Below are 26,176 nucleotides of genomic sequence, written 5' to 3'. Positions count from 1 at the left end.
ATGCCCCTTCTACAGAAGTCTTCTGTCGGACCGGCTGCCGTACACACCAGCCGAATGCCACCCGATATTCAGCCCGTATATTCTAGGCTTTTGGAAAGCTCTTGGAGACTGTAACCTCTAAACTACATGTAGTGGCAGGGGCTACTGATAAGCACAGCTGCTAAAGAGAAAATCCACCCTAACTAGTAAAAGTTGTATTTTAATGTACATTAATCATTCCTATGTGTAAATAAAATAATATATACTTATTAGTCCATAAAGTGGAGTGTTTCCCTCTTTCCAGTCCAAAGTCCTCCTTTGTGGCTCTGCTTTTGCACCACAAACTCTGACAGATATCCTACACACGCACAGACATACCACCGGATCTATAGGACCTGACAAACAACTTTAGACATGTCTACGCATCCTTGAAATCCCACTAACCCCCGCCCATGTGCAGGGATGCTGCAGGTATCTGCCAGGTCCTATAGATTGACAGACACCTGCTGGTTTCTGCACTTACATGGGGGTTTTAGCAGGATTTTGCACATGTGCAGAAACACTGTGGGTCTCTGCCAGGTCCTGTGGCATATTTGCGCAATCGTGAGATCACGGGATTTAGGTAGCAAGGACTGTTACATTTTTAAAAAGTATTCATTGTTTTGAATAAACATTTTTTTCTTTTTCTGTAAAGATGGCCATGGATGGATTAAAATTAGTCCAGGTCAGGGGGGAGTCAGAAGAGAGGAAGTCAAATTCCTGGACGAAGGTCAGATTCAAATGTTAAACACCTAATGGCAAACTTTAAATTGTAAGCTCTCACAAACAGGACCCTCCTTATCCAATTATTTTTTAACTGTATTGTAACAGTACTGTCTTCCTATATTATGAAAAGCACTGTGCAAACTGTTGGCACTATATAAATTCTGCAGAATATAAATAAAAAACAAAATAATAAACAGGAATCTGAAATAGTTATTATTTACAAAATGTGAATTCTGGTGTATTATGCATCTGAAGCTGAATCAAATATTTAGGTTCTGTACCTCTTTTCGAGCCCGGGCACTGCCGACTGTGTCTATGGCTTTGGCTGCTCTCAGTGTCAGCAATCTAGCTTGCTCAATAGCAATGCGGCTTTCGGCTATCCAGTGTGCGACCACTTCCTGGGTAAAGAAAAGAAACCACAAATGTTTATATGGATACATGGTTATCCTGTAATAATAAGGTGGAAGAACAATAAATAGTTCCTAGCAGGAAACTGAACACCTCTAAATTGTCTGTTTAGCTTCCTTTATCACACTGTGACATCTGTTTTTTCTTATGGAATCCTAAATAAAGTTTTATAAGAAATGGAGTAGTTTGCATTGATATCAAACATTTCCAGGAAGTGCAAAATCATGGGAGCTTCACTAAAGCTAAGTAATGTTTATTTTACATTCTAATGCCGCGTACACACGGTCGGACTTTTCGACTAAAAAAGTCCGACGGCCCGTCCGACAGATTTTCGACTGACTTTTGGCAGACTTGCGGCGGACTTTCTAACGAACGGACTTAACTACATACGATCACACAAAAGTCCGACGGATTTGTACGTGATGACGTACACCGGACTAAAATAAGGAAGTTGATAGCCAGTAGCCAATAGCTGCCCTAGCGTCGGTTTTTGTCCGTCGGACTAGCATACAGACTAGTGGATTTCTGGGTCCGGTGGAGTTACGACGTAAAGATTTGAAGCAAGTTCCAAATCTAAAGTCTGTCAGATTTGCGGCTGGAAAAGTCAGCTAAAGGTCCAGTGGAGCCCACACACGATCGGATTGTCCGTCGTCGCCCGTCTGACCAGTACGGTCGAAAAGTCCGACCGTGTGTACACGGCATAAGACTTAAAAAAGGAACAAGCAACAGACATTTCTGTACACACAAAGCACAAACTCTTATCAGTAACTACATTATACTGTGCTCCCTAACACAAGGAAGAAAAGATAAGCAGAAATATTTTGAAAGCATGTATGCTGCCTCCATCCTAGACTATGACTGAGCTGAGCAGAAAAATATTCTTATCAAAGCAAAAAAAAAAAAGAGTGAAAAAGCAGAAATATGAGCTTATCAATAAGGCAGAAAAAAAGTAAAAAAAACAGACTTGCACCTACTGTAGCCCAAAAGTAAAAACCGTTTTCTTTTTGGTTGCTATAGGTTATAACATTTATCATAATATCACTGCTTTTTGTATTACAAATAATAGTAATTGACAAATTTTGGCCGTTTAATTACATTCAGGTTACATATAGGACAAGTGCTGTATAATTTGCAGAGTCTGAGCAAAACACCGGGGCATCCTTGTCTGAGAAATCTATCAAGCTCTGCATTATACCTAACAGGGCTCATGTATTGTTAAAGATCGGTGACTTTGAGTTTGCACATGATACCCCATAATTTACAAGTCTGCCCTGTATCCTCCTTTGCCATATCAAAGGAGTAGCTGGTACCATGGGTTGTAGCAAATTAGATAGTAAGTCAATAATTGTCTTTTAATATGCTGATATAGAGGGGCACTGCCAAACAACATGCCATAAGTCAGCAACTTTTTTAATGTATCTTAAATTCTGATGAGAAACATATACAGGTATATCAAACTCTATTAGGTCCATTTCACACGGGATGCATCCACTTTGCTCCGCAGGGGATCTGTTCGCTGATCCCCTGCTGAGAAAAGCAGAGCAGGCAGATGACAGGTTTGTGCCCACTCAGTTTATGCAAAGCAGACATGGACTGAGCCCGCTCTGCTCTATTAGCGTTCAGGTGTAAACGGACTGGCTGTCGGTTTCATCCAACTACCTCTGATCCGATCCACCTATATGGAGGAGGATGGATCCTCTTCCGTTTATTTTTAGCAGATCAGATTGGAGTTGGCGAGTGTAAACAGACACAAGTCCGTTTACACCGACCGGTCCAAAGAGATACATAGAACATCCGATCAGGTCCGTCTGAAAAACTGACCCGATCGAATCGCCTGTGTGAAAGGGGCCTTATTCTAGAAATCCTACCAGGTGTCAAAAATGCTTGGTGGATAGTATAGAGCAGTGTTTCTCAACTAGGGCTCCTCCAGAGGTTGCTAGGGGTTCCTTGAGCAATGAGCAATTTCTGCCTCTCAAATAAGTTCCCACTGACACCATTGATCTTTTTAGCTATCTATAACAGGGTAATTAGTCCCAATGACCACAAGTGTAAGGTGCATTTTTCCCACTGACCATCATACTAATTAATTATGAGTTGTAGATATAGTAATAATTAGCAGGGGTTCCCTGAGACCTGAAAGTTACAGTATTTCAAGCGTACCTCTGTGTTGAAAAGGTTCAGAAAGGCTGGTATAGAGAAAACAAAAGATGTAAAGTACACATATCAGCTCTGTTATTTGAATACAATGTCTTAACTTATCAAAGCTTTTTTTTTTTTTTTGCCAATTTTGGAATGAGTATATAATGCAGGTTTTAAGACCCTAAAACTAGAATAAGATGGTAAGTGGGAAGAGGTGCATCCAAATCCCTTAAAATTAAACTAAACTCATTTACTCATTTTAACTTTTTTTTAAATGTCTTCAGCTGCTTTCTGGTTTCTGGCCTAGGCAAAAAATGATGTCATACATCCCAGGAGTCTTCATGGGCATTTTTTCTTTTATATGGAGGAGAGGAGGAGCTTTCTCAGCTAAGCACACCCTCCTGCGTGTGTGCCTGAGCTAAGGGCAGATGGATTCCAGGAAGTAAATCCAACATGAATCATCTACCCTTAATCAAGATGGCTGCAACTAGAAATGCTAGGGGGTGTTTCTCAAAATGATTCTCTTTCAAAATAAAGCATGGAGACATGAATAGGTGAGTATGCTTTGCTATGAATATTGAAAATTAATTAAATAGCCTTTTCAGTTTGTTGCAATCAGATAGAGTTTAGTTCTACACTCATAACATCTCATCTGCAAATCTCTTTAAAATTTAGTTCTGGGAGATTATGAAGAGAGAGCAACTGCTGAAGTATAAGTATCAGCCATTATACCCTAATATGGTAACTGATGCCAGCACTGAGTATATGTACAGTATCTTACAAAAGTGATATATATTTTATTATATCTTTTCATGTGACAACACTGAAGAAATGACACTTTGCTACAATGTAAAGTAGTGAGTGTACAGCTTGTATAACTGTGTAAATTTGCTGTCCCCTCAAAATAACTAAACACACAGCCGTTAATGTCTAAATCACTGACAACAAAAGTGAGTACACCCCTAAGTGAAAATGTCCAAATTGGGCCCAATTAGCCATTTTCCCTCCCCAGTGTCATGTGACTTGTTAGTGTTACAAGATCTCAGGTGTGAATTGGGAGCAGGTGTAAATTTTGGTGTTATCGCTCTCACTCTCTCATACTGGTCACTGGAAGTTCAACATGGCACCTCATGACAAATAACTCTATGAGTATCTGAAAAAAAGAATTGTTGCTCTACATAAAGATGGCCTAGGCTATAAGAAGATTGCCAAGACCCTGAAACTGAGCTGCAGCACAGTGGCCAAGACCATACAGCAGTTTAACAGAACAGGTTCCACTCAGAACAGGCCTCGCCATGGTTGACCAAAGAAGTTGAGTGCACGTGCTCAGCGTCAAATCCAGAGGTTGTCTTTGGGAATTAGACGTATGAGTGCTGCCAGCACTGCTGCAGAGGTTGAAGGGGTGGGGGGTCAGCCTGTCCCAGAAGGAAGCCTCTTCTAAAGATGATGCACAAGAAAGCCTGCAAACAGTTTGCTGAAGACAAGCAGACTAAGGACATGGATTACTGGAACCATGTCCATGCCATGAGACCAAGATAAACTTATTTGGTTCAGATGGTGTCAAGCGTGTGGGGCGGCAACCAGGTGAGGAGTACAAAGACAAGTGCGTCTTGCCTACAGTCAAGCACGGTGGTGGGAGTGTCAAGGTCTGGGCCTGCATGAGTGTTGCCAGCACTGGGGAGCTACAGTTCATTGAGGGAACCATGAATGCTAACATGTACTGTGACATCCTGAAGCAGGGCATGATCCCCTTCCTTCGGAGACTGGGCCACAGTGCAGTATTCCAACATAAAGACCCCAAACACACATCCAAGACGACCACTGGCTTGCTAAAGAAGCTGAGGAAAAAAGGTGATGGACTGGCCAAGCATGTCTCCAGACCTAAAACATATTGAGCATCTGTGGGGCATCCTCAAATGGAAGGTGGAGGAGTGCAAGGTCTCTAACATCCACCAGCTCCGTGATTTCGTCATGGAGGAGTGGAAGAGGACACCAGTGGCAATCTGTGAAGTTCTGGTGAACTCCATGCCTAAGGCCCCATACACACTTTTAGATTTTCTGCAGGTTTTTGTCTTCGGATTTACCAAAACAATGTAGTGCAAGGGCCTGCCTGATTGCATGCAAATTGAAACTCAAGGTGTGACCTCATATTATATGGTTTTGGTAAATCTGAAGACAAAAATCTGCAGAAAATCTAATAGTGTGTATGGGCCTTAAGAGGCTTAAGGCAGTGCTGGAAAATAATGGTGGCCACACAAAATTTTGACACTTTGGGCTCAATTTGGACATTTTCACTTAGGGGTGTACTCACTTTTGTTGCCAGCGGTTTAGACATTAATGGCTGTGTATTGAGTTATTTTGAGGGGACAGCTAATTTACACTTTTATACAAGCTGTACACTCACTACTTTACATTATAGCAAAGTGTCATTTCTTCAGTGTTGTCACATGAAAAGATATAATAAAATATTTACAAAACTGTGAGGGGTGTACTCACTTTTGTGAGATATACATGTATATGGTGAGAAAAGGTTTTCTAGTTTGTGATTTTTCAAGTGTGGTAGAATATGCCCCAGTCTTAACTCACAAGCAAAATGGTGTTCATCACCTGATATTGGGCAGCACAATGCCTTAGTGGTTAGCACTTGTGCCCAGCAGTGCTCAGGCCCTTGGACTGAATCTAAACCAGTACACATGTGCGTGGAGTTTGAATGTCCTTGCCATGTCCTGACCAGGTTCTCTGGTTCACTCCCACACACCAAAGACATGCTGGTAGGGTAATTGGTTCCTACCTAAATTGGTCCTAGTATATGTGCACGTGAAATAGAGACCTTAGTTTGTAAGCCCCTTGGGAATATAGACTGATGTCAATGTACAGTATGTAAAGCAATGTAAAAATTTAAGACACTATACAAATATCCATAATAATATTATTGTTTAGGATAGGTAGTAGATTTTATCATGGCTGGACTTCTCCCTTTGTGTGTTGGAAACAGGACATAATATTCACAATAACTTGTCTGGCAAATGCAATAAACAGGATGTATTCATTCTGAAGGTGTATGCCAAGGAATCACATCCATCTTTTTTAAGCAGAAAGAGTATTGACATCACTTCAAACAATGACACATACAAACATCTGTCAAGCCACAATTACCACACATACTTACATGATGATACAGCTTTTTCCCAAAGGTCTGCCTCTGGGCAGCTCTGGCACACATCAGTTGGAGGGCACTCTCTGCAGCTCCAATGCACCTCATGCAGTGATGAATGCGACCAGGTCCTAGACGTCCCTGGGCGATCTCAAATCCCCTGTCCTCACCTGAAATTGAGAAAGATGTACACATAAAACAGCATACAATGGCTTTTCATTTTTCATGCTATTTTACTGCTGCTGTTGTCACCCCCTTTCTCCTCATAAGAGAGACCAGACCAGCACTCCAAACATTGAAGGCATGCAAAGTGAAAGTGCAGACTACCCTCTATGATGATACACCTAGTCTGAAAGCCTTGCAGCACTTTCATAGCACATCAAAAAGAGGCTTCCTCGCTAAAAATATCAGCCTTCTGTTGATGGCACCATGCTTTTTCTACCACCGGTCCCCCAGGTGTGGTCACGTTCACCCCTACCTTTGGCAAAATCAGGAGATACCCATATCCATTTACCACCAAATGAAAGCCCAATTTGTCTTGAAACGGTTTTACTAATAAATGTCAAAATTGCTAAATTGTGCTTAGGCATTAACATTTGTTTTACCCTTAGGCGTGAAGGGGTTAAAGTGGTTGTAAACCCTAGAAAAACTAAACAAAAAAAAACAAACCCGCAAGACAAAGGCATAATGAGCTAGTATGCATAGCATACTAGCTCATTATGAATTACTTATCTGAGATCAAAGCCCCCACAGCCGTTCTCGTACCCGGCGACCGACATCGCTCCTGGAGTTATTTCCGGGTATGGCGGGCTCCGGCGCTGTGATTGGCCGGAGCCGTGATGTCGTCACTCCCGCACATGCACGAGGGAGCCACCAGTAACGGCACAGTCTAACTGAAGCAACTGCACGTACTGCCATTGCTTCAGTGCGCATGTACCGATGATGTCGGCACATCCAAATACAGGGGATATCTCCTAAACCGTATAGGCTCAATGCTTCAGAGCATGCGTCGAATTGTTTCCGAACATGCGTGATTTTTTTGCGCTTCCGAATTGCATACAGACGAACGCATTTTCGCATAGGAACTTTTTCCGACCGAAAAATAGAGAACCTGCTCACAATCATTTGCTGGAATTCTGCCAGCAAAAGTCCGATGGAGCATACACACAGTCGCAATTTCCGACCAAAAGCTCTCATCGGACTTTTGCTGGCGGAATTTCCGCTCATGTGTACGGGGCATTAGATTGCACACAGGTGGACATCATTTAACTAATTATGTGACTTCTGAAGGTAATTGGTTGCACCAGAGCTATTTCACCAACTTAGACTATTGTGTTCTGATCCATCACATATAATTCAGATTAAAAAAAACCCTGTAACTAAAGGCTGTAATGTAACAAAATAGGTAAAAGGGAGGTCAATACATTTGCAAGGCACTGTATATTCCTGTCTTTAAAAGGCCAGCATGAACATAAACATAGAACAAATGGGGTTTTGTTTTGTCATAAAATAGTAGCTGCTGCAGTCCTAAACACATATTTGCATCTCACTGTATAAAATAAAGCAAAGCAAGTTACCCCTGTGTTCATCAAGGGATGACATAATGTATCCACAATAATTAGATAAAATCCATCCAACTCTGCTAAATCAATAGAGTTGGCCAAGAGCAAGCATCTTAACTCACAGCTGTAATGGGGACACCCCTGGGCAATAAACAATGTTTTATCTAGATTAGCGACAAAGGATTTCTATTGATGGATGATTGAACCACCAGATCTGCCATTTTAGACTTTTACATAATTCTCTTCTGCAATGACAGGTAAAAAGCCAAGTGCTTATTTTCTATTTTATTGTATTGCTGCTGTGTAATTATTGTGCATACATTTTTTATCCCTTGGTAAGAGCATTACTCTGTTTTCTTGTTTTATACTTGAAAATGAAACTGCCTGACCATGCAAGACCTCAATAGATGTATCAAAGGCTGGCATAAGTAGCAAAATGACACAACAGTAGCATCCAAACTGGCCAGCAGTGCCCACACCTGTATACTGAGATACTGTGCAGCAGAGTACTTGACTCTCAGTATTTCTTTGTCAACCATATCCAGTGCATCCAATTAAAGGGCTTGTTAACCCTTCTATATAAAACTATGCCAGACCATCTATCAGAGGCTTGCATAGCACACTATGTCAGTAGTTTAAAAAAACGAGTGTTCTAAATACCTAATTTGAGCTGTCTTCAGGCCAGTCACATCACTTGCGGCTGCTTTACAGCTCCAATGGATTGCTTCTGCGGGAAGGGCTGTGATCTCCCTCTGATGTCAGCTGGGGAGCTCACAAGGCCGCTCGTCTTCTTCACAGAAGCCCTGTATCGGAGCTGTAAAGTGGCTGCGAGTCACATGACCGGCCTGAAAACAGCTCAAATTTTCTATTTACAACACTCTTTTTCTAAAACTACTGACATAGTGTGCAATGCCAGCCTAGCGACGGGGGGGGGGGGTTGGAGGCGGGGCCGGAGACAGACACAAAAGGAGTTGACAGGCAGGAAGGAGGGGGTGAGGGGGGAGAGAGGAGAGCAGAGGGGACAGATACGTATGGCGGAGGGACTTACTTTGGCCACGGTGATCAGGGCGGAGTAACCCTGATTTTCGTGGTCTGTTTAGAGAGGGCAAACAGGAAGTGCCAGGTTCAGGGGTTTTTTTTTACAGTTTAGAGGGGGACAGATTACACAGCGCAAGCACTGTGCTGTGTAATCTGCTTTAAGGGACCAGGATCTGTTTAAGTAAAAACAGATGAATTCTGGTCACAAATATCCAAAATGAACATGCTTGACATCCTTAGGCTGTATATACAGTTTGCATACCCTGGCAGAAATTGTGAAATTTTGGCATTAATATTGAAAATATGACTGATCATGCCAAAAACTGTCTTTTAATTAAGGATAGCAATCACATGAAGCCATTTATTAATTATCACTAGGTATGAGTTTCTGTTCGGGTTGAACATGAGTTCGACTCGAACATTGGCTGTTCGCCCGTTTGTTGAAAACCGAACATTATGGGCTGTTCGCGCCAAATTCGAGCGGCGGGTAACGGCCCATAATGCACTGCGAGAGTGCAGTGCATTGCTGTATGATGATTGGCCAAAACATGCACCATGACCTGCATGCTTTGGCCAATCCCAGCGCCCTCAGCTAAGAGAGCCATAATTGTCCACGCCCCACACTATATAAGGCTGGCGTCGGCCCCATGTAGTGTGTTGTTGGCGTGGACAGAGAGAGAGTCATTTAGATTGAGCAGGCAGGTTATTCAGTTAATTGCAGTGTATTTAATATATATATATATATATATATATATATATATATATATATATATATATATATATATATATACAGTCTTGTCTATATATATATATATATTTATTTATATATATCCACTGTATGCAGTTTAGCTATATCTGACTGCAGGCCGTTCCTGGTGTACTTTTTCTAATATACTTCAGGCAGTGTACACAGTAAACAGTACTGTGCACCCATAGTGCAGTTGCTACTACTTTTCTGGTAGTGTACACAATACAGTACGCCCATAGTTGTTATTACACTTCTGTTGGTGTACACAGTACCGTGCACCCATAGTGCAGTTGCTACTATTTTTCTGCTGGTGTACACAATACAGTACACCCATAGTTGTTATTACACTTCTGTTGGTGTACACAGTACCGTGCACCCTAGTGCACGAGCTACTACTTTTCTGGTGGTGTACACATTACATACAGTACACCCATAGTTGTTATTACACTTCTGTTGGTGCACTGTACACAATACATACAGTGCACCCATAGTTGCTATTAGACTTCTGGTGGTGTACACAATACCGTTCACCCCTAGTGCAGTTGCTACTACTTTTCTGGTGGTGTACACAACACAGTACACCCATAGTTGTTATTACACTTCTGTTAGTGTACACTGTACCCCTAGTGCAATTGCTACTACATTTCTGGTGGTGTACACAATACAGTACACCAATAGTTGTTATTACACTTCTGTTGGTGTACACAGTACCGTGCACCCCTAGTGCAGTTGCTACTACTTTTCTGGTGGTGTACACAGTACACAATACATACAGTACACCCATAGTTGTTATTAAACTTCTGTTGGTGTACACAGTACTGTACATCCCTAGTGCAGTTGCTACTACTTTCCTGGTGGTGTACACAATACATACAGTGCACCCATAGTTGTTATTACACTTCTGTTGGTGTACACAGTATCGTGCACCCCTAGTGCAGTTGCTACTACTTTTCTGGTTGTGTACACAGTACACAATACATACAGTACACCCATAGTTGTTATTACACTTCTGTTGGTGTACACAGTACCGTGCACCCCTAGTGCACTTGCTACTACTTTTCTGGTGGTGTACACAGTACACAATACAGTGTAGTGTGGTTTTGCTAAACAAAATTTACAGCATGTCTGGAAGGCCACCAAGGAGAGGCAGACGCTCACAGGCTACTAAAAGAGGGCAAGCAGGCTCTGTGTCTACAGTTGACAGTGCTGGTCGTGGACACGGTGCATTCTCAGCACGTGGCCGTGGGGCACGCTTGTCCTTTTTTTCTGCAGCTGGCGGTGTTATTGAGCCACAACATGCAGAAGAATTGGTGGAATGGATAACAAAGCCCTCCTCATCCTCAGTCACCCAGGCTCAGAGTAGTTTGCCTGCCAATGCAGCTGCCAAAGCAGCCTATTCCATCGGCTCCATGTCAACAGTCACTGCTTCCCTAGCCCCACCATCATGCACGAAGGAGTCCCCCGAACTATTCGACCACAGTGTCGGTACATGCTGCAGAAGGATGCGCAGCGATTTGAAGGCTCCGATGATGGTACCCAGGTTGAGGAAGGGAGTAACGTGAGCCTAGAGAGAGGGGGTGCCCAAGAAGGTCAAGAAACTGGCAGTCATGTTTCCCGAGCTGCAGTATACTGCCAAGTTTGCTCCAGTGATGAGGAGGGAGGGGATGATGAGGTCACTTACTCTACTTGGGTGCCTTATAGAAGAGATGAGGAGGAGGCACATCTCCAACGAGGCAGGATGCCCTCCAGGGGCCAGCTTAAGGGCAGCCACCCCATTGCATCACACCGCAGAGCTAAGCAGGTGCAGGGCGCTGCTGACTCCTCACATATTTCGAAAAGTTCTTTGGTGTGGGCCTTTTTTGACACGTGTGCAGCAGATTGCACCGTTGCTGTTTGCAACATATGTCCGAAGCGTATCAAGCATGGCCAAAACAGCAGCCACTTGGGCACCACATGCTTGACCAGACATATGACGACCTCTCATGCAGTCCATTGGCAACAGCACTTAAAAGATCCACATCAAAGAACAAGGCGGACCTCTCCTTGCTCCTCATCAACTGGGATCTCCAACCCCACTATTCCTCCAGTCTTCTCAGAAACCTGCACTGAGAGGAATGAAGGTAAAGAAATAGGTGTCCCAAGTACTTGCCAATCTGCTAGCGGTACACCAACATCGGATTTTAGCAGGCAAATTTCCCTACCCCAGTTGCTAAACCGTCAAAAGAAATTCGGTCCCAGCCATCCACATGCTCAGCGTCTGAATGCTAGCTTGGCCAAATTGCAAGCACTGCAACTGCTGCCTTTTTAGCTGGTAGACTCTGCCCCCTTTCGTGAATTTGTGGAATGTACGTTAACTCAGTGACAGGTTCCCAAACGCCATTTCTTTTCACGGAAGGCCATTCCGGCTCTCTACCAGCATGTGGAAGGCAATGTCTTGGCCTCGTTGGATAGGGCGGTCAGCAGTAAGGTGCATATTACTGCTGACTCATGGTCCAGCAGGCATGGACAGGGACGTTACCTTTCCTTCTCCTCTGAACCAGCGGTGCTCCGTAGGCGTTCAAGGAGCTACGCATGCACTCAGGCAAAAAGATGCCATGCGGTGCTTCAGTTGGTCTGCTTAGGGGACAGGAACCACACTAGGGCAGAGATTCTGTCAGCTCTGCAGGGGCAGGCTCAGAGGTGGTTAACACCACGCCAGCTTCAGCCAGGAATGGTTGTATGCGACAATGGCACCAACCTCCTCTCCGCCCTCCGACAGGGACACTTGACCCATGTTCCCTGTTTGGCTCACGTCCTGAATTTGGTGGTGCAGCGGTACTTGAGCAGCTACCCTGGCTTACAGGATCTCCTGAGGCAGGCCAGGAAAGTCTGTGTTCATTTCCGCCGCTCATATAATGCCAGTGCTTGGCTGGCTGACATTCAAAGAGAATGCAACCTGCCCAAGAACCGCCTCATTTGTGACATGCCCACCAGGTGGAACTCAAGGTTGGCAATGCTGCAGTGGCTGTACACGCAGCAGAGGGCCATCAATGAGTACCTGTGTGAGTATGACACCAGGACAGGGTCAGTGGAGCTTGCCTTTTTATTCGCCACGCCAGTGGCTACTGATCAAAGATGCATGCACTGTCCTGTCACCATTTGAGGAGGCCACGAGGATGGTGAGCACTGACAGTGCATGCATCAGTGATACTGTCCCTCTTGTCTTCCTGTTGGAGCACAATCTTTGTGGAATAATGGACAGGGCACTTGAGGCAGAACAGCGGGAGGAAGAGGAGGACTTCCTTACCTCTCAAGGCCCCCTTTATCCAGATACTAGTATTCCTGCAGGCCCGCCAATCACACAGGAAGAAGAAGAGGAGGAGGAGGATTGTGTCAGCATGGAGGTGAAGGATAACACTCAGCTTTAGCAGCAGTCTTCAAGGGATCGTTTGCAGTCCCCAGAAACCCATGGAGTTGTACGTGGCTGGGAGGAGGTGGTTGAGGATCATGTGATCCTTAGTGACCCAGAGGACTCAGGATCGAAAGCCTCTGCAAACTTACGCTGCATGGCCTCCCTGATCCTGCAAAGCTTGCAAAAGGACCCTAGGATTCGTGGTATCAAGGAGAGGGATCATTACTGGCTGGAACCCTTCTTGATCCACGTTACAAGGGTTAGGTTGCAGAACTTATCCAGCCTTCGCAGAGGGAGCAGAGGATTAAACATCTTCAGGAGGCCTTGCAGAAAGGTTTGTGCAATGCATTTCTAGAGCCTGGGAGATTACAATTTCCTGGTGCTAGACAACGTGTTGCTGAGGCTTCGTTTAGTCACAGAAAGAGCGGTGGAGAAGGTGGCCGGCAGACCAATGCCTTCAGACAATTCTTCAGTCCTCAGCGCCCAGGTCTGATCAGTTCCAGCAACCATCGCCAACGTCTGAATTATATGGTGCAGGAATATCTAGGGGCAAGATCAGACTTGGAGACCTTTCCACCAGAACATCCACTGTGTTACTGGGTCTTAAGGATGGACCACGGGCCAGAGCTTGCTCAATATGCAATTGAGCTACTGGCCTGTCCTACATCCAGTGTTCTTTCTGAACACACATTCAGTGCTGCTGGAGGCTCTGTAACCGATCACAGAGTGTGCCTGTCCACAGACTCTGTTGATCGGCTTACATTCATAAAAATGAATCAGTCTTGGATCACCAAGCACCTGATGCTGATGTAACCGATTGATTTCTCTATGGATGTGGGATCCCTTGAAGACTGCATATGCTGAGTGACTTTCCTATTATGCTGAGTGACGATCCTATTCCTCCTCAATCTTCATGATAGCTTCTAGGAATATTTTTGGTTCAGGGCACCACCACCACTGCCTAAGGCCCAATTTTTCTGCCCCTGTTTAACAGGGGCGTGTAATTACAATTTTTGATCTAATATTTCACAGCAGGGCCTGTTCCTGCGCTCAACAAAAGTATCTGTGAGGCTTTACAGTGTTGTGCCACCACAACCTAAGGCCCAATTTTATGCCCCTGTTTAACAGGTGCGCGTAATTACAATTTTTGATCTAATATTTCACAGCAGGGCCTGTTTCTGCACTCAAAAGTATCTGTGAGGCTTTACAGTGTTGTGCCACCATCACAAAAACCACCACCACCGCCTAAGGCCCAATTTTTATGCCCCTGTTTAACAGGAGCACGTAATTACAATTCTTGATATAATATTTCACAGCAGGGCCCGTTCCAGCGGTCACCAAGAGTAACTGTGAGGGCTTACAGTGTTCTGGTACCCTCAACACCTAAGGCTCAATTTTCCACAGAGTGAATAGGGCAGGCCTGATAGTATATACAGGCGGTCCCCTATTTTCAAACATCCGACTTACAAACGACTCCTACTTAGAAACAGAGGGAGACAACAGGAAGTGAGAGGAAATCTACCCCTAGGAAGGGAAATTATCTCCTGTATGAGTTAATATGGGAAAAAGGTGTCTCCACTGATGCTTTATCACCAATCCTTGTTTCCCTAATAACCCAAAATTTTCTAAATCCAATTGTCATTGGGACAGAAAGTGAGGTGAAATCTTCTGAACAGGGGCACAGACAGCAAAACAAATGTTACAGGGGTGATGATAACCCTTCCCTATATTATCCAAAAAGCTTAAAAATAGATTTTTTGGCTGGAGCTACACTTACAAAATGTACCTGTTCCAAATTACAAACAGATTCAACTTAAGAACAAACCTACAGTCCCTATATTGTTTGTAACCCGGGGACTGCCTGTATACTGCTGCTGTTCAGAGTATATAAGGCCTGGGGGCCCCACGCCTTTTTTTTTTTTTAATTTGGGTGCGGGGTTCCCCTTAATATTTATACCAGACCCAAAGGGCCTGGTAATGGGCTGGGGGGGCGACATTACATTAAAGGCCGCAAGCAGTTTTGAATTACTTTTATTCCTTTAGAAATGTCATTTTGTGCAGGGACTGTTCCAAACACGGGAAAAATGTGCCACTTTACAGGCATACTATAGTCACCCCCAGGCAGGATATTTAAAGGAATATTTCACTTTTATTGCTTTAATCACTGCTCCCAAAAAAACAGACGTTTTTAAAACTTTTTTTGCATTGATACATGTCCCCTGGGGCAGGACCCGGGTCCCCAAACACTTTTTATGACAATAACTTGCATATTAGCCTTTAAAATTAGCACTTTAGATTTTTCACGTTCGACTCCCATAGACTTTAACGGTGTTCGCACAAATTTTTTGCCTGTTCGCATGTTCTGCCGCAAACCGAACCGGGGGGGTGTTCGGCTCATCCCTAATTATCACATAGTTTTTTGGATCCTTTTTAAATCATAATAACAGCCAAAAGCCACAGGTGTGGGAAATTAACCTTTAGTTGCTCCAGCGGTGTGTCCGTCTGCAGCGGTGCTCTTCTTCTTCTCCTCACAGGACACAGAGGCAGCAGCAGGAGCCAATGTCTCAAATCCTGTGAGGAGGGAGAGGGGGTTGGGCCAAGCTATGAACACATACAGCATGGCCAATACCGCACAGAGAGGGTAAGTAAAAAATATGTATTATTTTATTTTAGGAAAAAAAACTAGCCTTTATAACAGTTTTAATGCAAGGTTAATATGCCTAAAATGTTACTTAACCCAGGACACAAAACAGGAAATGCAATTATTTTAGTAAATATATAAACTGCTAAATACCTTTTCTAATCAGCAATATATACCAGTCTTGTGACTTCTATGAGTGGTGTCTGATTAAACCTTGTAGGAGTTTTTATTCTGCACTGACTATCCTATCAGGATGCAGGATCCCTGACCCTCTCTCTGGACCGTGCTGATTGGCCCTGTGCTGATCACATGCACCCTCCTAAGAAAAAAAAAACTCTCTAGCAATACACAACTGAGCATGTGCAGAGTGTCCCTTGGCTCTGTTTTATTAAGACATATATTGGGAAGGAGGGGAGGATCAGAGAAGACAGGATCAAACAGCCTTTTTCACAATGCAGAGGATTAACCCCTTAGGTTCCACAGTGAGTATAACAAGCAAGCTTTACTGCATATATAGACTGATTTCACTGTTGTGGGTTTAGTAACACTTTAAGACTGTGGTGATTATAGTGGATTTCAGGAAAAACAAAACCAAAGGAAAGAAATGTAAACCATTCAATTACTGTTGCCGCACTTACATCCCTATGATGAATTATAGAGGGAAAATGGAATATGCACTAACCTATCCCAGGATGGTGTACTTTTTTTATGTAATACTGGGAGTATTACCACTCTGTAAGATGTTAATGCTTCTGAATGATTTTTCTAAATAAGGCATTCATTTGTGTTTTTGCAGTTTCTTCTAGCATTGAGACATTAGAATCTATTAGAAATGGACGAGATCTACAAAATACATTTACTGTTGTGTTGTAACAAATTACTCGTATGTGTCAAAAAAATTGTAAAGTGTTAGTTTGATTACTGGATGTGTAAATAATGGATAAATGTGTGAGAGGGTATGTGGGGGTTTGAATGTATATCTTCGTTGACATGGGGAATGTTTTATTTATGTGTAAGTACTTTGAGAGTTATCTTTTTAAACTGGAAACCTAGTCCTTGTGTGATGTATTGTGTACATATTTGGCCAAATAAAGCGGATTCCAAATTGTCTTTAACCCTTTCCCGCCGAGCGTACACAGATGTGCGTACTCGGCTTTCGGGGGTTAGATCGGGATGATGCCTGTAGCTGCAGGCATCATCCCAGTACTGTTTTTTTAGAGCCGGCGATTGGCTTTCCAGGTATAACAACCGATGCGGCTAAAAGCCGCTCGGCTGTTATACCGGAGGAGCAGGAGGGGACGTCCCCCCCTCCCGCCGCTCTTACCGGGCCTCCCGATCCACCAGGAGGCCCGACAGTCTGGAACGGCTAGTGACAGTCTGGAACGAAGCCACTTACGGCTTCGTTCCAGCCTCCTAATAGTAAACACGGAAGCAACGTCATTACGTCACTTCCCGTTTACTCGGCTGCCAATGGCGCCAGTTTTAAAAAAATATACAGTATTCAGAATCGCCGAAAACGGTGATCTGAATACTTTGAAGTGCAAAGGAGGGATCGGGGGTCTTTTAGACCCCCGATCCCTCCATAAAGAGTTTCTGTCACCACCTATTACTGTCACAAGGGATGTTTACAATAAAAGTGATCAAAATTATTTTTTTTTAAACACAATTTAAAAATATGTATATCAATAATTCTGCGCTACCCAAAAATATAGAATCAGCAGCTAACACAACCACTAGGATGTAGGCAAATAACAATAAAACAAAAATTTGTAGCGCTCTTCAATCTTATCCTGAGGGACACAAGAGTCTATGGTATATTTCTGGATGTCCATCTCCATCATACTTGTGGAATATCCATCATCACTCACCACCCAAGCTTGATTTGAACCATTTGGGCGTTTGCCCTCTGGGGTCCATGAGATCTGGTAAGCCTCTCCATTTTCGGTGGTGGTGTGCTTCTTCTATTTGTTCACCTTGGATGTCACGTATTTGAATTGCCTTCCTCACAAAATCATCACAATTTAAAAACATAAAAATAAAGGAAATAAATAAGAAACATTTTTTAACCACTTGACGACCGCCTCACGCTGATGTACGTCGGCAAGGTGGCACGGACAGGCAGAATCACGTACATACATGTTATCTGCCTTCTGCGGGCACCCCCCGGTGCTCGAGGCGGTCGCCATTTGTTCCCGGGCGATCAGAGGTGAGGGAGAGGCCATCCATTCGTGGCCACCCCCTCCCGATCGCTCCCGGCGAATGAAAATGCATCCTCTCTCTCTGTAATGTAAACAGAGGGAGAGGAAGTGATGTCATCCCTCCTCGAGCCGGTCTTTTCGATCCGGCGCCGAGGAGAGAAGACATCCAAGTAAGTGCACCAACACTACTCTTCCAGTAGAACACGCCAGGCACACTTTTCAACCCCATCACCCCCCTGTACCCCCTGTCACACTGACACCAATAGCAGTTTTTTTTTTTTTTTGCATTGGTGTCAGTTTGTGACAGTTATAAGTGTTAGGGCACACTGACACCAATAGCAGTTTTTTTTTTTTTTTGCATTGGTGTCAGTTTGTGACAGTTATAAGTGTTAGGGCAGTTAGGTTAGCCCACTTTAGGTCTGGGGTACCCCCCCTTAGGTCCAGGGTACCCCCCTAATCCCCCCTAATAAAGGTTAACCCCTTGATCACCCCCCGTCACCAGTGTCACTAAGCGATCGTTTTTCTGATCGCTGTATTAGTGACACAGGTGACGCTAGTTAGGGAGGTAAGTATATAGGTTCGCTGTCAGTGTTTTATAGCGACAGGGACCCCCATATACTACCTACTAAAGGTTTTAACCCCCTGATTGCCCCCTAGTTAACCCTTTCACCAGCGATCACCGTATAAGTGTTACGGGTGACGCTGGTTAGTTAGTTTGTTTTTTATAGTTTTAGGGCACCCGCCGTTTATTACCTTATAAAGGTTTAACCCCCTAATTGCCCGGCAGTGATATAAGTTACGTTTTTAGGGTCAGATAAGGTCTGCGTCGCCCCAGGCAGCGCCAGGTTAGCGCCAGTACCGCTAACACCCACGCACGCAGCATACACCACCCTTAGTGCTATAGTATCTGAACGGATCGATATCTGATCCGATCAGATCTATACTAGCATCCCCAGCAGTTTAGGGTTCCCATAAACACAGTATTAGCGGGATCAGCCCAGATACCTGCTAGCACCTGCGTTTTGCCCCTTGGCCCAGCCCTGCCCAGCCCACCCAAGTGCAGTATCGATCGATCACTGACACTTACAAAACACTAAGCACACATAACTGCCAGATCAGTCAGGCCTGATCCCTGCGATTGCTAACAGTTTTTTGGTAGCGTTTTGAATCAGTCGCTGACAGTCAGGAGCCTGTTTTTGCCTGTGAGTCTCACTAGTGTACCCCTAAATTTAGAGCCCAAAATGGCAAATCGAAGGTACACTAGTGAAGAGGCCTACTTGTTTCTGAGCATGACAGATAGTGAAGAGGAAGTCACTCATCTGTCAGATTCAGGCTCAGAATACGATCCTGTAGAGGACAGCGGCTCCATGACAGATAGCTCTGACGATGGAGTTGTGGTCCCTGCCAAGGTCAGGCGTACCAGACCCCAATCTTCTTCTTCTGTCCTTGAAGTGCAAGAACTGCAGGGCTCTCGTATGGAGCAGAGAAGTACTAGCGCCGCTATTCCTTCTGGTGAACTGGCAAGCACCAGCGGCCTAGTACACCCTGGTCGTACATCCAGCACTGCAGTATCACATGGTGACGTGGCGAGTCCCATAAGTGCAGTTCAAGCTGGCGAGGTGGCAAGCACAAGTAGTGTCCCGCTGCCACCAAGAAGACAAAGACTGGCCCATAGTGCCCATAGTGCCCTTCCTGCTGCATTCGCCAATCCGAATTGGGAACCCACCACTTCTACAGCACCCGTACTTCCCCCATTCACTGGCCAACCCAGAATTCAGGTGGAAACAGTTGATTTTACGCCACTGGATTTTTATTCGCTGTTTTTCACCGAAGATCTCTATAGATCTATTGTGGACCAAAGCAATTTGTACGCTGGTCAACACATCGCCGCTAATCCCCAGTCCTCCCTTGCCAGAGATTGGAGACCAATTACGGTCTCTGAATTTAAGATCTTTCTGGGCCTTTCCCTCAACATGGGCATAAATAAAAAGGGTAAGTTGCGGTCATATTGGTCCACTGACCCAATTTACCATATGCCAGCGTTCTATGCTTCCATGGCCAGGGCACGATACGAGCAGATTTTGCGGTTCATGCACTTCAATGACAATGAACTCTGTCGTCCTCGTGGAGACCCTGGATACGATCGGCTCTACAAAATTCAGCCCCTCGTAAACCACTTCAACCAACGTTTTGCAGACTTGTTTACTCCCCATCAAGTTGTCTGCATTGATGAGTCCCTGATTAAGTTTTCTGGCCACTTGTCATTCAAACAGTACCTTCCCAGCAAGCGTGCCAGATACGGGGTCAAGATGTATAAGATCTGTGACAGGGCCACAGGCTATACATGTAGTTTTATGGTTTACGAGGGCAAAGATAGTCACGTAGAGCCGACAAACTGCCCTGGCTACATAGGAAGCGCTGGCAAGATAGTGTGGGACTTGGTGTCACCCTTATTCGGAAAGGGGTACCACTTGTACATGGACAATTATTACACGAGCGTGCCACTTTTTAGTCACTTGTTTGATCAGCAGATTGGAGCATGTGGCTTTGTGCGACCTAATCGCCGTGGCTTTCCCCAGCGGCTTGTAGATTCCCGTCTTAGGCTGGGGGAGAGAGCCTGCTTAAAGTGTAATAACTTGCTCGCTATGAAGTGGAGGGATAAGAAGAATGTTTTCGTTCTCACCTCCCTTCATGCAGACACGACGGCCCAAATTACTACGGCGACTGGTGTTGTGGAGAAAACCCCTCTGTGTCCACGAATATAACCAAAATATGGGAGGGGTGGACCTCAACGACCAGTTGTTGGCGCCGTACCTAGTTGCCCGTAAGGCCAGACGCTGGTACAAAAAAGTGTATGTTTATTTATTTCAATTGGCTTTGCTGAACGCTCATGTGCTATACAGAACTTCAGGACGGACTGGATCCTTCCTTAAATTCTAGGAAGAGATAGTCAGAGCCCTTCTGTATCCAGACGGTGCTCCACCTCACCATCCCCAACCAAATGCAGTAGGTCGGCTGCATGAGAGGCATTTTCCTTATGCCCTCCCGAGTACCCCTACCCAACGAGCCCCCCAAAAAAGATGTCGTGTCTGTAGCAAGCGCGGATTTAGGCGTGACACCCGGTGTTATTGTCCCTCCTGTCCTGGCAATCCTGGTCTTTGCATGGGTGAATGTTTTGAACGCTACCATACACTAGTTGAGTATTAGCGTAGGGTACAGCACTGCACAGACTAGGACACACTTTCACAGGGTCTCCCAAGATGCCATCGCATTTTGAGAGACCCAAACCTGGTACCAGTTACAAAAGTTAAAGTTACTAAAAAAAGTGTAAAAAAAAAATAAAATAAAAAAAATAAAAAAAATAAAAACACAAAAAAAAAATAAAATAAAAAAAACAAAAATAGTTGTTGTTTTATTGTTCTCTCTCTCTCTATTCTCTCGCTATTGTTCTGCTCTTTTTTACTGTTTTCTATTCTGCAATGTTTTATTCTTATTATGTTTTACCATGTTTGCTTTTCAGATATGCAATTTTTTTTATACTTTACTGTTTACTGTGTTTTGTTGGTAACCATTTTATTGTTTTCAGGTACGCCATTTAGCTGCAGAGCGGATTTATTTATCTTGACAGCAACAGTGTTTGCTCCCACGATATATAAAGCCGTGACTCCAGCGCTGTCAGAGGTGATTTCACCACCACAGTTACATACTATAGCATATATGCCGAAGCGTGGGGGCAGCAGAGGGTGGAGGAACGATTTGCTCCTGCCTTTTGCGGGAGGATGCCCCCATGCTTCGGCATATATATATTTTAGGTAGGCACAGGTTGCGTTAAATGTTTTTTTTTTTACTATGTTTTTTTTGTATTTGCTTAGCGGGTATGGTAAGTATTACTTTTATACTGTAATGTTACTTTGTTTTTTGTTAACCATCATTTGCTTAGCAGGTACGCCATTCAGTTGCAGCGCGGATTTATTTATCTTGACAGCAACAGCGTTTGCTCCCACGATATATAAAGCCGTGACTCCAGCGCTGTCGGAGGTGATTTCACCACCACAGTTACATACTTCAGCATATATGCCGAAGCGTGGGGGCAGCAGTGGGTGGAGGAGCGATTTGCTCCTGCCTTTTGCGGGAGGATGCCCCCATGCTTCGGCATATATAAATGTGCATGTATGCCCATCATTAGAAGTGGGTGGATGAAGGGAGGTATTCTAATGGTGGACATACCCACCGATCAATATCTTTTTTTCGTTCAGCCCACGGGCTGCATGAAAAAAAAGTATACAATATATGCCCAACAAGGACCAGCAACGTACTGGTATGTTGCTGGACTTTGAGTGGTTATACCAGAATGATGCCTGCCGGTTTAGGTATCATTCTTTTCAGCCAGCGGTCGGCTTTCATGTAAAAGCAATCCTAGCGGCTAATTAGCCTCTAGACTGCTTTTACAAGCAGTGGGAGGGAATGCCCCCCCCCCCCACCGTCTTCCATGTTTTTCTCTGGCTCTCCTGTCCCAACAGGGAACCTGAAAATGCAGCCGGTGATTCAGCCAGCTGACCATAGAGCTGATCAGAGACCAGAATGGCTCCAAACATCTCTATGGCCTAAGAAACCAGAAGCTACGAGCATTTCATGACTTAGATTTCGCTGGATGTAAACAGCGCCATTGGGAATTTGGGAAAGCATTTTATCACACCGATCTTGGTGTGGTCAGATGCTTTGAGGGCAGAGGAGAGATGTAGGGTCTAATAGACCCCAATTTTTTTAAAAAAAGAGTACCTGTCACTACCTATTGCTATCATAGGGGATATTTACATTCCCTGAGATAACAATAAAAATGATTAAAAAACATAAAAATGAAAGGAACAGTTTAAAAATAAGATCCCCCCTGCTCTCGCGCAAAGACGAACGCAAGTGTCGGTCTGGCGTCAAATGTAAACAGCAATTGCACCATGCATGTGAGGTATCACCGCGAAGGTCAGATCGAGGGCAGTAATTTTAGCAGTAGACCTCCTCTGTAAATCTAAAGTGGTAACTTGTAAAGGCTTTTAAAGGCTCTTAAAAATGTATTTAGTTTGTCGCCACTGCACGTTTGTGCGCAATTTTAAAGCATGTCATGTTTGGTATCCATGTACTCGGCCTAAGATCATCTTTTTTATTTTCATCAAACATTTGGGCAATATAGTGTGTTTTAGTGCATTAAAATTTTAAAAAAGTGTGTTTTTTCCCCAAAAAATGCGTTTGAAAAAATCGCTGCGCAATTACTGTGTGAAAAAAAAAAAAATGAAACACCCACCATTTTAATTTGTAGGGCATTTGCTTTAAAAAAATATATAATGTTTGGGGGTTCAAAGTAATTTTCTTGCAAACAAAAATAATTTTTTCATGTAAACAAAAAGTTGCTTTGTCTTCAAGTGGTTAGAAGAATGGGTGATGTGTGACATAAGCTTCTAAATGTTGTGCATAAAATGCCAGGACAGTTCAAAACCCCCCCAAATGACCCCATTTTGGAAAGTAGACACCCCAAGCTATTTGCTAAGAGGCATGTCGAGTCCATGGAATATTTTATATTGTGACACAAGTTGTGGGAAAAAGACACATTTTTTTTTTTTTTTTTTTATGCACAAAGTTGTCACTAAATGATATATTGCTCAAACATGCCATGGGAATATGTGAAATTACACCCCAAAATAAATTCTGTTGCTTCTCCTGAGTATGGGGATACCACATGTGTGAGACTTTTTGGGAGCCTAGCCACGTACGGGACCCCGAAAACCAAGCACCGCCTTCAGGCTTTCTAAGGGCGTAAATTTTTAATTTCACTCTTCACTGCCTATCACAGTTTCGGAGGCCATGGAATGACCAAATGACCCCATTTTGGAAAATAGACACCCCAAGCTATTTGCTGAGATGTATAGTGAGTATTTTGCAGACCTCACTTTTTGTCACAAACTTTTGAAAATTGAAAAAAAAAACAAAAAAAACAAAACAAAACATTTTTCTTGTCTTTCTTCATTTTCAAAAACAAATGAGAGCTGCAAAATACTCACCATGCCTCTCAGCAAATAGCTTGGGGTGTCTACTTTCCAAAATTGGGTCATTTGAGGGGGGTTTGTGCCATCTGGGCATTTTATGGCCTTCAAAACTGTGATAGGTAGTGAGGAGTGAAATCACAACTTTACGCCCTTAGAAATACTGAAGGCGGTGCTTGGATTTCGGGGCCCCGTATGCGGCTAGGCTCTCAAAAAGTCCCACACATGTGGTATCCCCGTACTCAGGAGAAGCAGCAGAATATATTTTGGGGTGTAATTCCACATATGCCCATGGCATGTTTGAGCAATATATCATTTAGTGACAACTTTGTGCAAAAAAAAAAAAAAATTGTCACTTTCCCGCAACTTGTGTCAAAATATAAAATATTCCATGGACTCAACATGCCTCTCAGCAAATAGCTTGGGGTGTCTACTTTTCAAAATGGGGTCATTTGAGGGGGGTTTGTGCCATCTGGGCATTTTATGGCCTTCAAAACTGTGATAGGTAGTGAGGAGTGAAATCACAACTTTACGCCCTTAGAAATCCTGAAGGCGGTGCTTGGATTTCGGGGCCCCGTATGCGGCTAGGCTCCCAAAAAGTCCCACACATGTGGTATCCCCATACTCAGGAGAAGCAGCTAAATGTATTTTGGGGTGCAATTCCACATATGCCCATGGCCTGTGTGAGAAATATATCATTTAGTGACAACTTTGTGCAAAAAAACAAAAAATCTGTCACTTTCCCGCAACTTGTGTCAAAAAATAAAATATTCCATGGACTCAACATGCCTCTCAGCAAATAGCTTGGGGTGTCTACTTTCCAAAATGGGGTCATTTGGGGGGGTTTGTGCCATCTTGGCATTTTGTGGCCTTCAAAACTGTGATAGGTAGTGAGGAGTGAAATCAAAAATGTATGCCCTTAGAAATCCTGAAGGCGGTGCTTGGATTTCGGGGCCCCGTACGAAGCTAGGCTCACAAAAAGTCCCACACATGTGGTATCCCCGTACTCAGGAGAAGCAGCAGAATATATTTTGGGGTGTAATTCCACATATGCCCATGGCATGTTTGAGCAATATATCATTTAGTGACAACTTTGTGCAAAAAAAAAAAAAAATTGTCACTTTCCCGCAACTTGTGTCAAAATATAAAATATTCCATGGACTCAACATGCCTCTCAGCAAATAGCTTGGGGTGTCTACTTTCCAAAATGGGGTCATTTGAGGGGGGTTTGTGCCATCTGGGCATTTTATGGCCTTCAAAACTGTGATAGGTAGTGAGGAGTGAAATCACAACTTTACGCCCTTAGAAATCCTGAAGGCGGTGCTTGGTTTTCGGGGGCCCCGTATGCGGCTAGGCTCCCAAAAAGTCACACACATGTGGTATCCGCATACTCAGGAGAAGCAGCTAAATGTATTTTGGGGTGCAATTCCACATATGCCCATGGCCTGTGTGAGAAATATATCATTTAGTGACAACTTTGTGCAAAAAAAAAAAAAATTTGTCACTTTCCCGCAACTTGTGTCAAAAAATAAAATATTCCATGGACTCAACATGCCTCTCAGCAAATAGCTTGGGGTGTCTACTTTCCAAAATGGGGTCATTTGGGGGGGTTTGTGCCATCTTGGCATTTTGTGGCCTTCAAAACTGTGATAGGTAGTGAGTGAGGAGTGAAATCAAAAATTTATGCCCTTAGAAATCCTGAAGGCGGTGCTTGGTTTTTGGGGCCCTGTACGCGGCTAGGCTCCCAAAAAGTCCTAAACATGTGGTATCCCCGTACTCAGGAGAAGCAGCAGAATGTATTTTGGGGTGTAATTCCACATATGCCCATGGCATGTTTGAGTAATATATCATTTAGTGACAACTTTGTGCAAAAAAAAAAAAACAATTGTCACTTTCCTGCAACTTGTGTCAAAATATAAAATTTTCCATTCACTCAACATGCCTCTCAGCAAATAGCTTGGGGTGTCTACTTTCCAAAATGGGGTCATTTGGGGGGGGGGGGTTGTGCCATCTGAGCATTTTATGGCCTTCAAAACTGTGATAGGTAGTGAGGAGTGAAATCACAACTTTACGCCCTTAGAAATCCTGAAGGCGGTGCTTGGATTTCGGGGCCCCGTATGC

At 43.9% G+C, this 26,176-nt stretch overlaps 1 protein-coding gene across 2 annotated transcripts in view; it reads right to left on the bottom strand.

Moving 5' to 3' along the window:
- Positions 1-26,176, bottom strand: part of ACAD11 (acyl-CoA dehydrogenase family member 11) — a 219,130-nt gene that overhangs the window by 23,075 nt on the left and 169,879 nt on the right. For both annotated transcript variants that reach the window (XM_073630360.1, XM_073630361.1), the window contains exons 17-18: positions 6,461-6,615; positions 1,026-1,142 (exon numbers count right to left, since the gene is read on the bottom strand). In XM_073630360.1, coding sequence (XP_073486461.1) covers positions 1,026-1,142; positions 6,461-6,615 — 272 coding nt within the window. The remainder of the gene's footprint in view (positions 1-1,025; positions 1,143-6,460; positions 6,616-26,176) is intronic.

Source organism: Aquarana catesbeiana, linkage group LG05, assembly GCF_042186555.1.
Source record: "Aquarana catesbeiana isolate 2022-GZ linkage group LG05, ASM4218655v1, whole genome shotgun sequence".
NCBI lineage: Eukaryota > Metazoa > Chordata > Amphibia > Anura > Ranidae > Aquarana > Aquarana catesbeiana.
The sequence above is the reverse complement of the archived record's forward strand: the minus strand, read 5'-3'. Positions and strand labels throughout refer to the sequence as shown.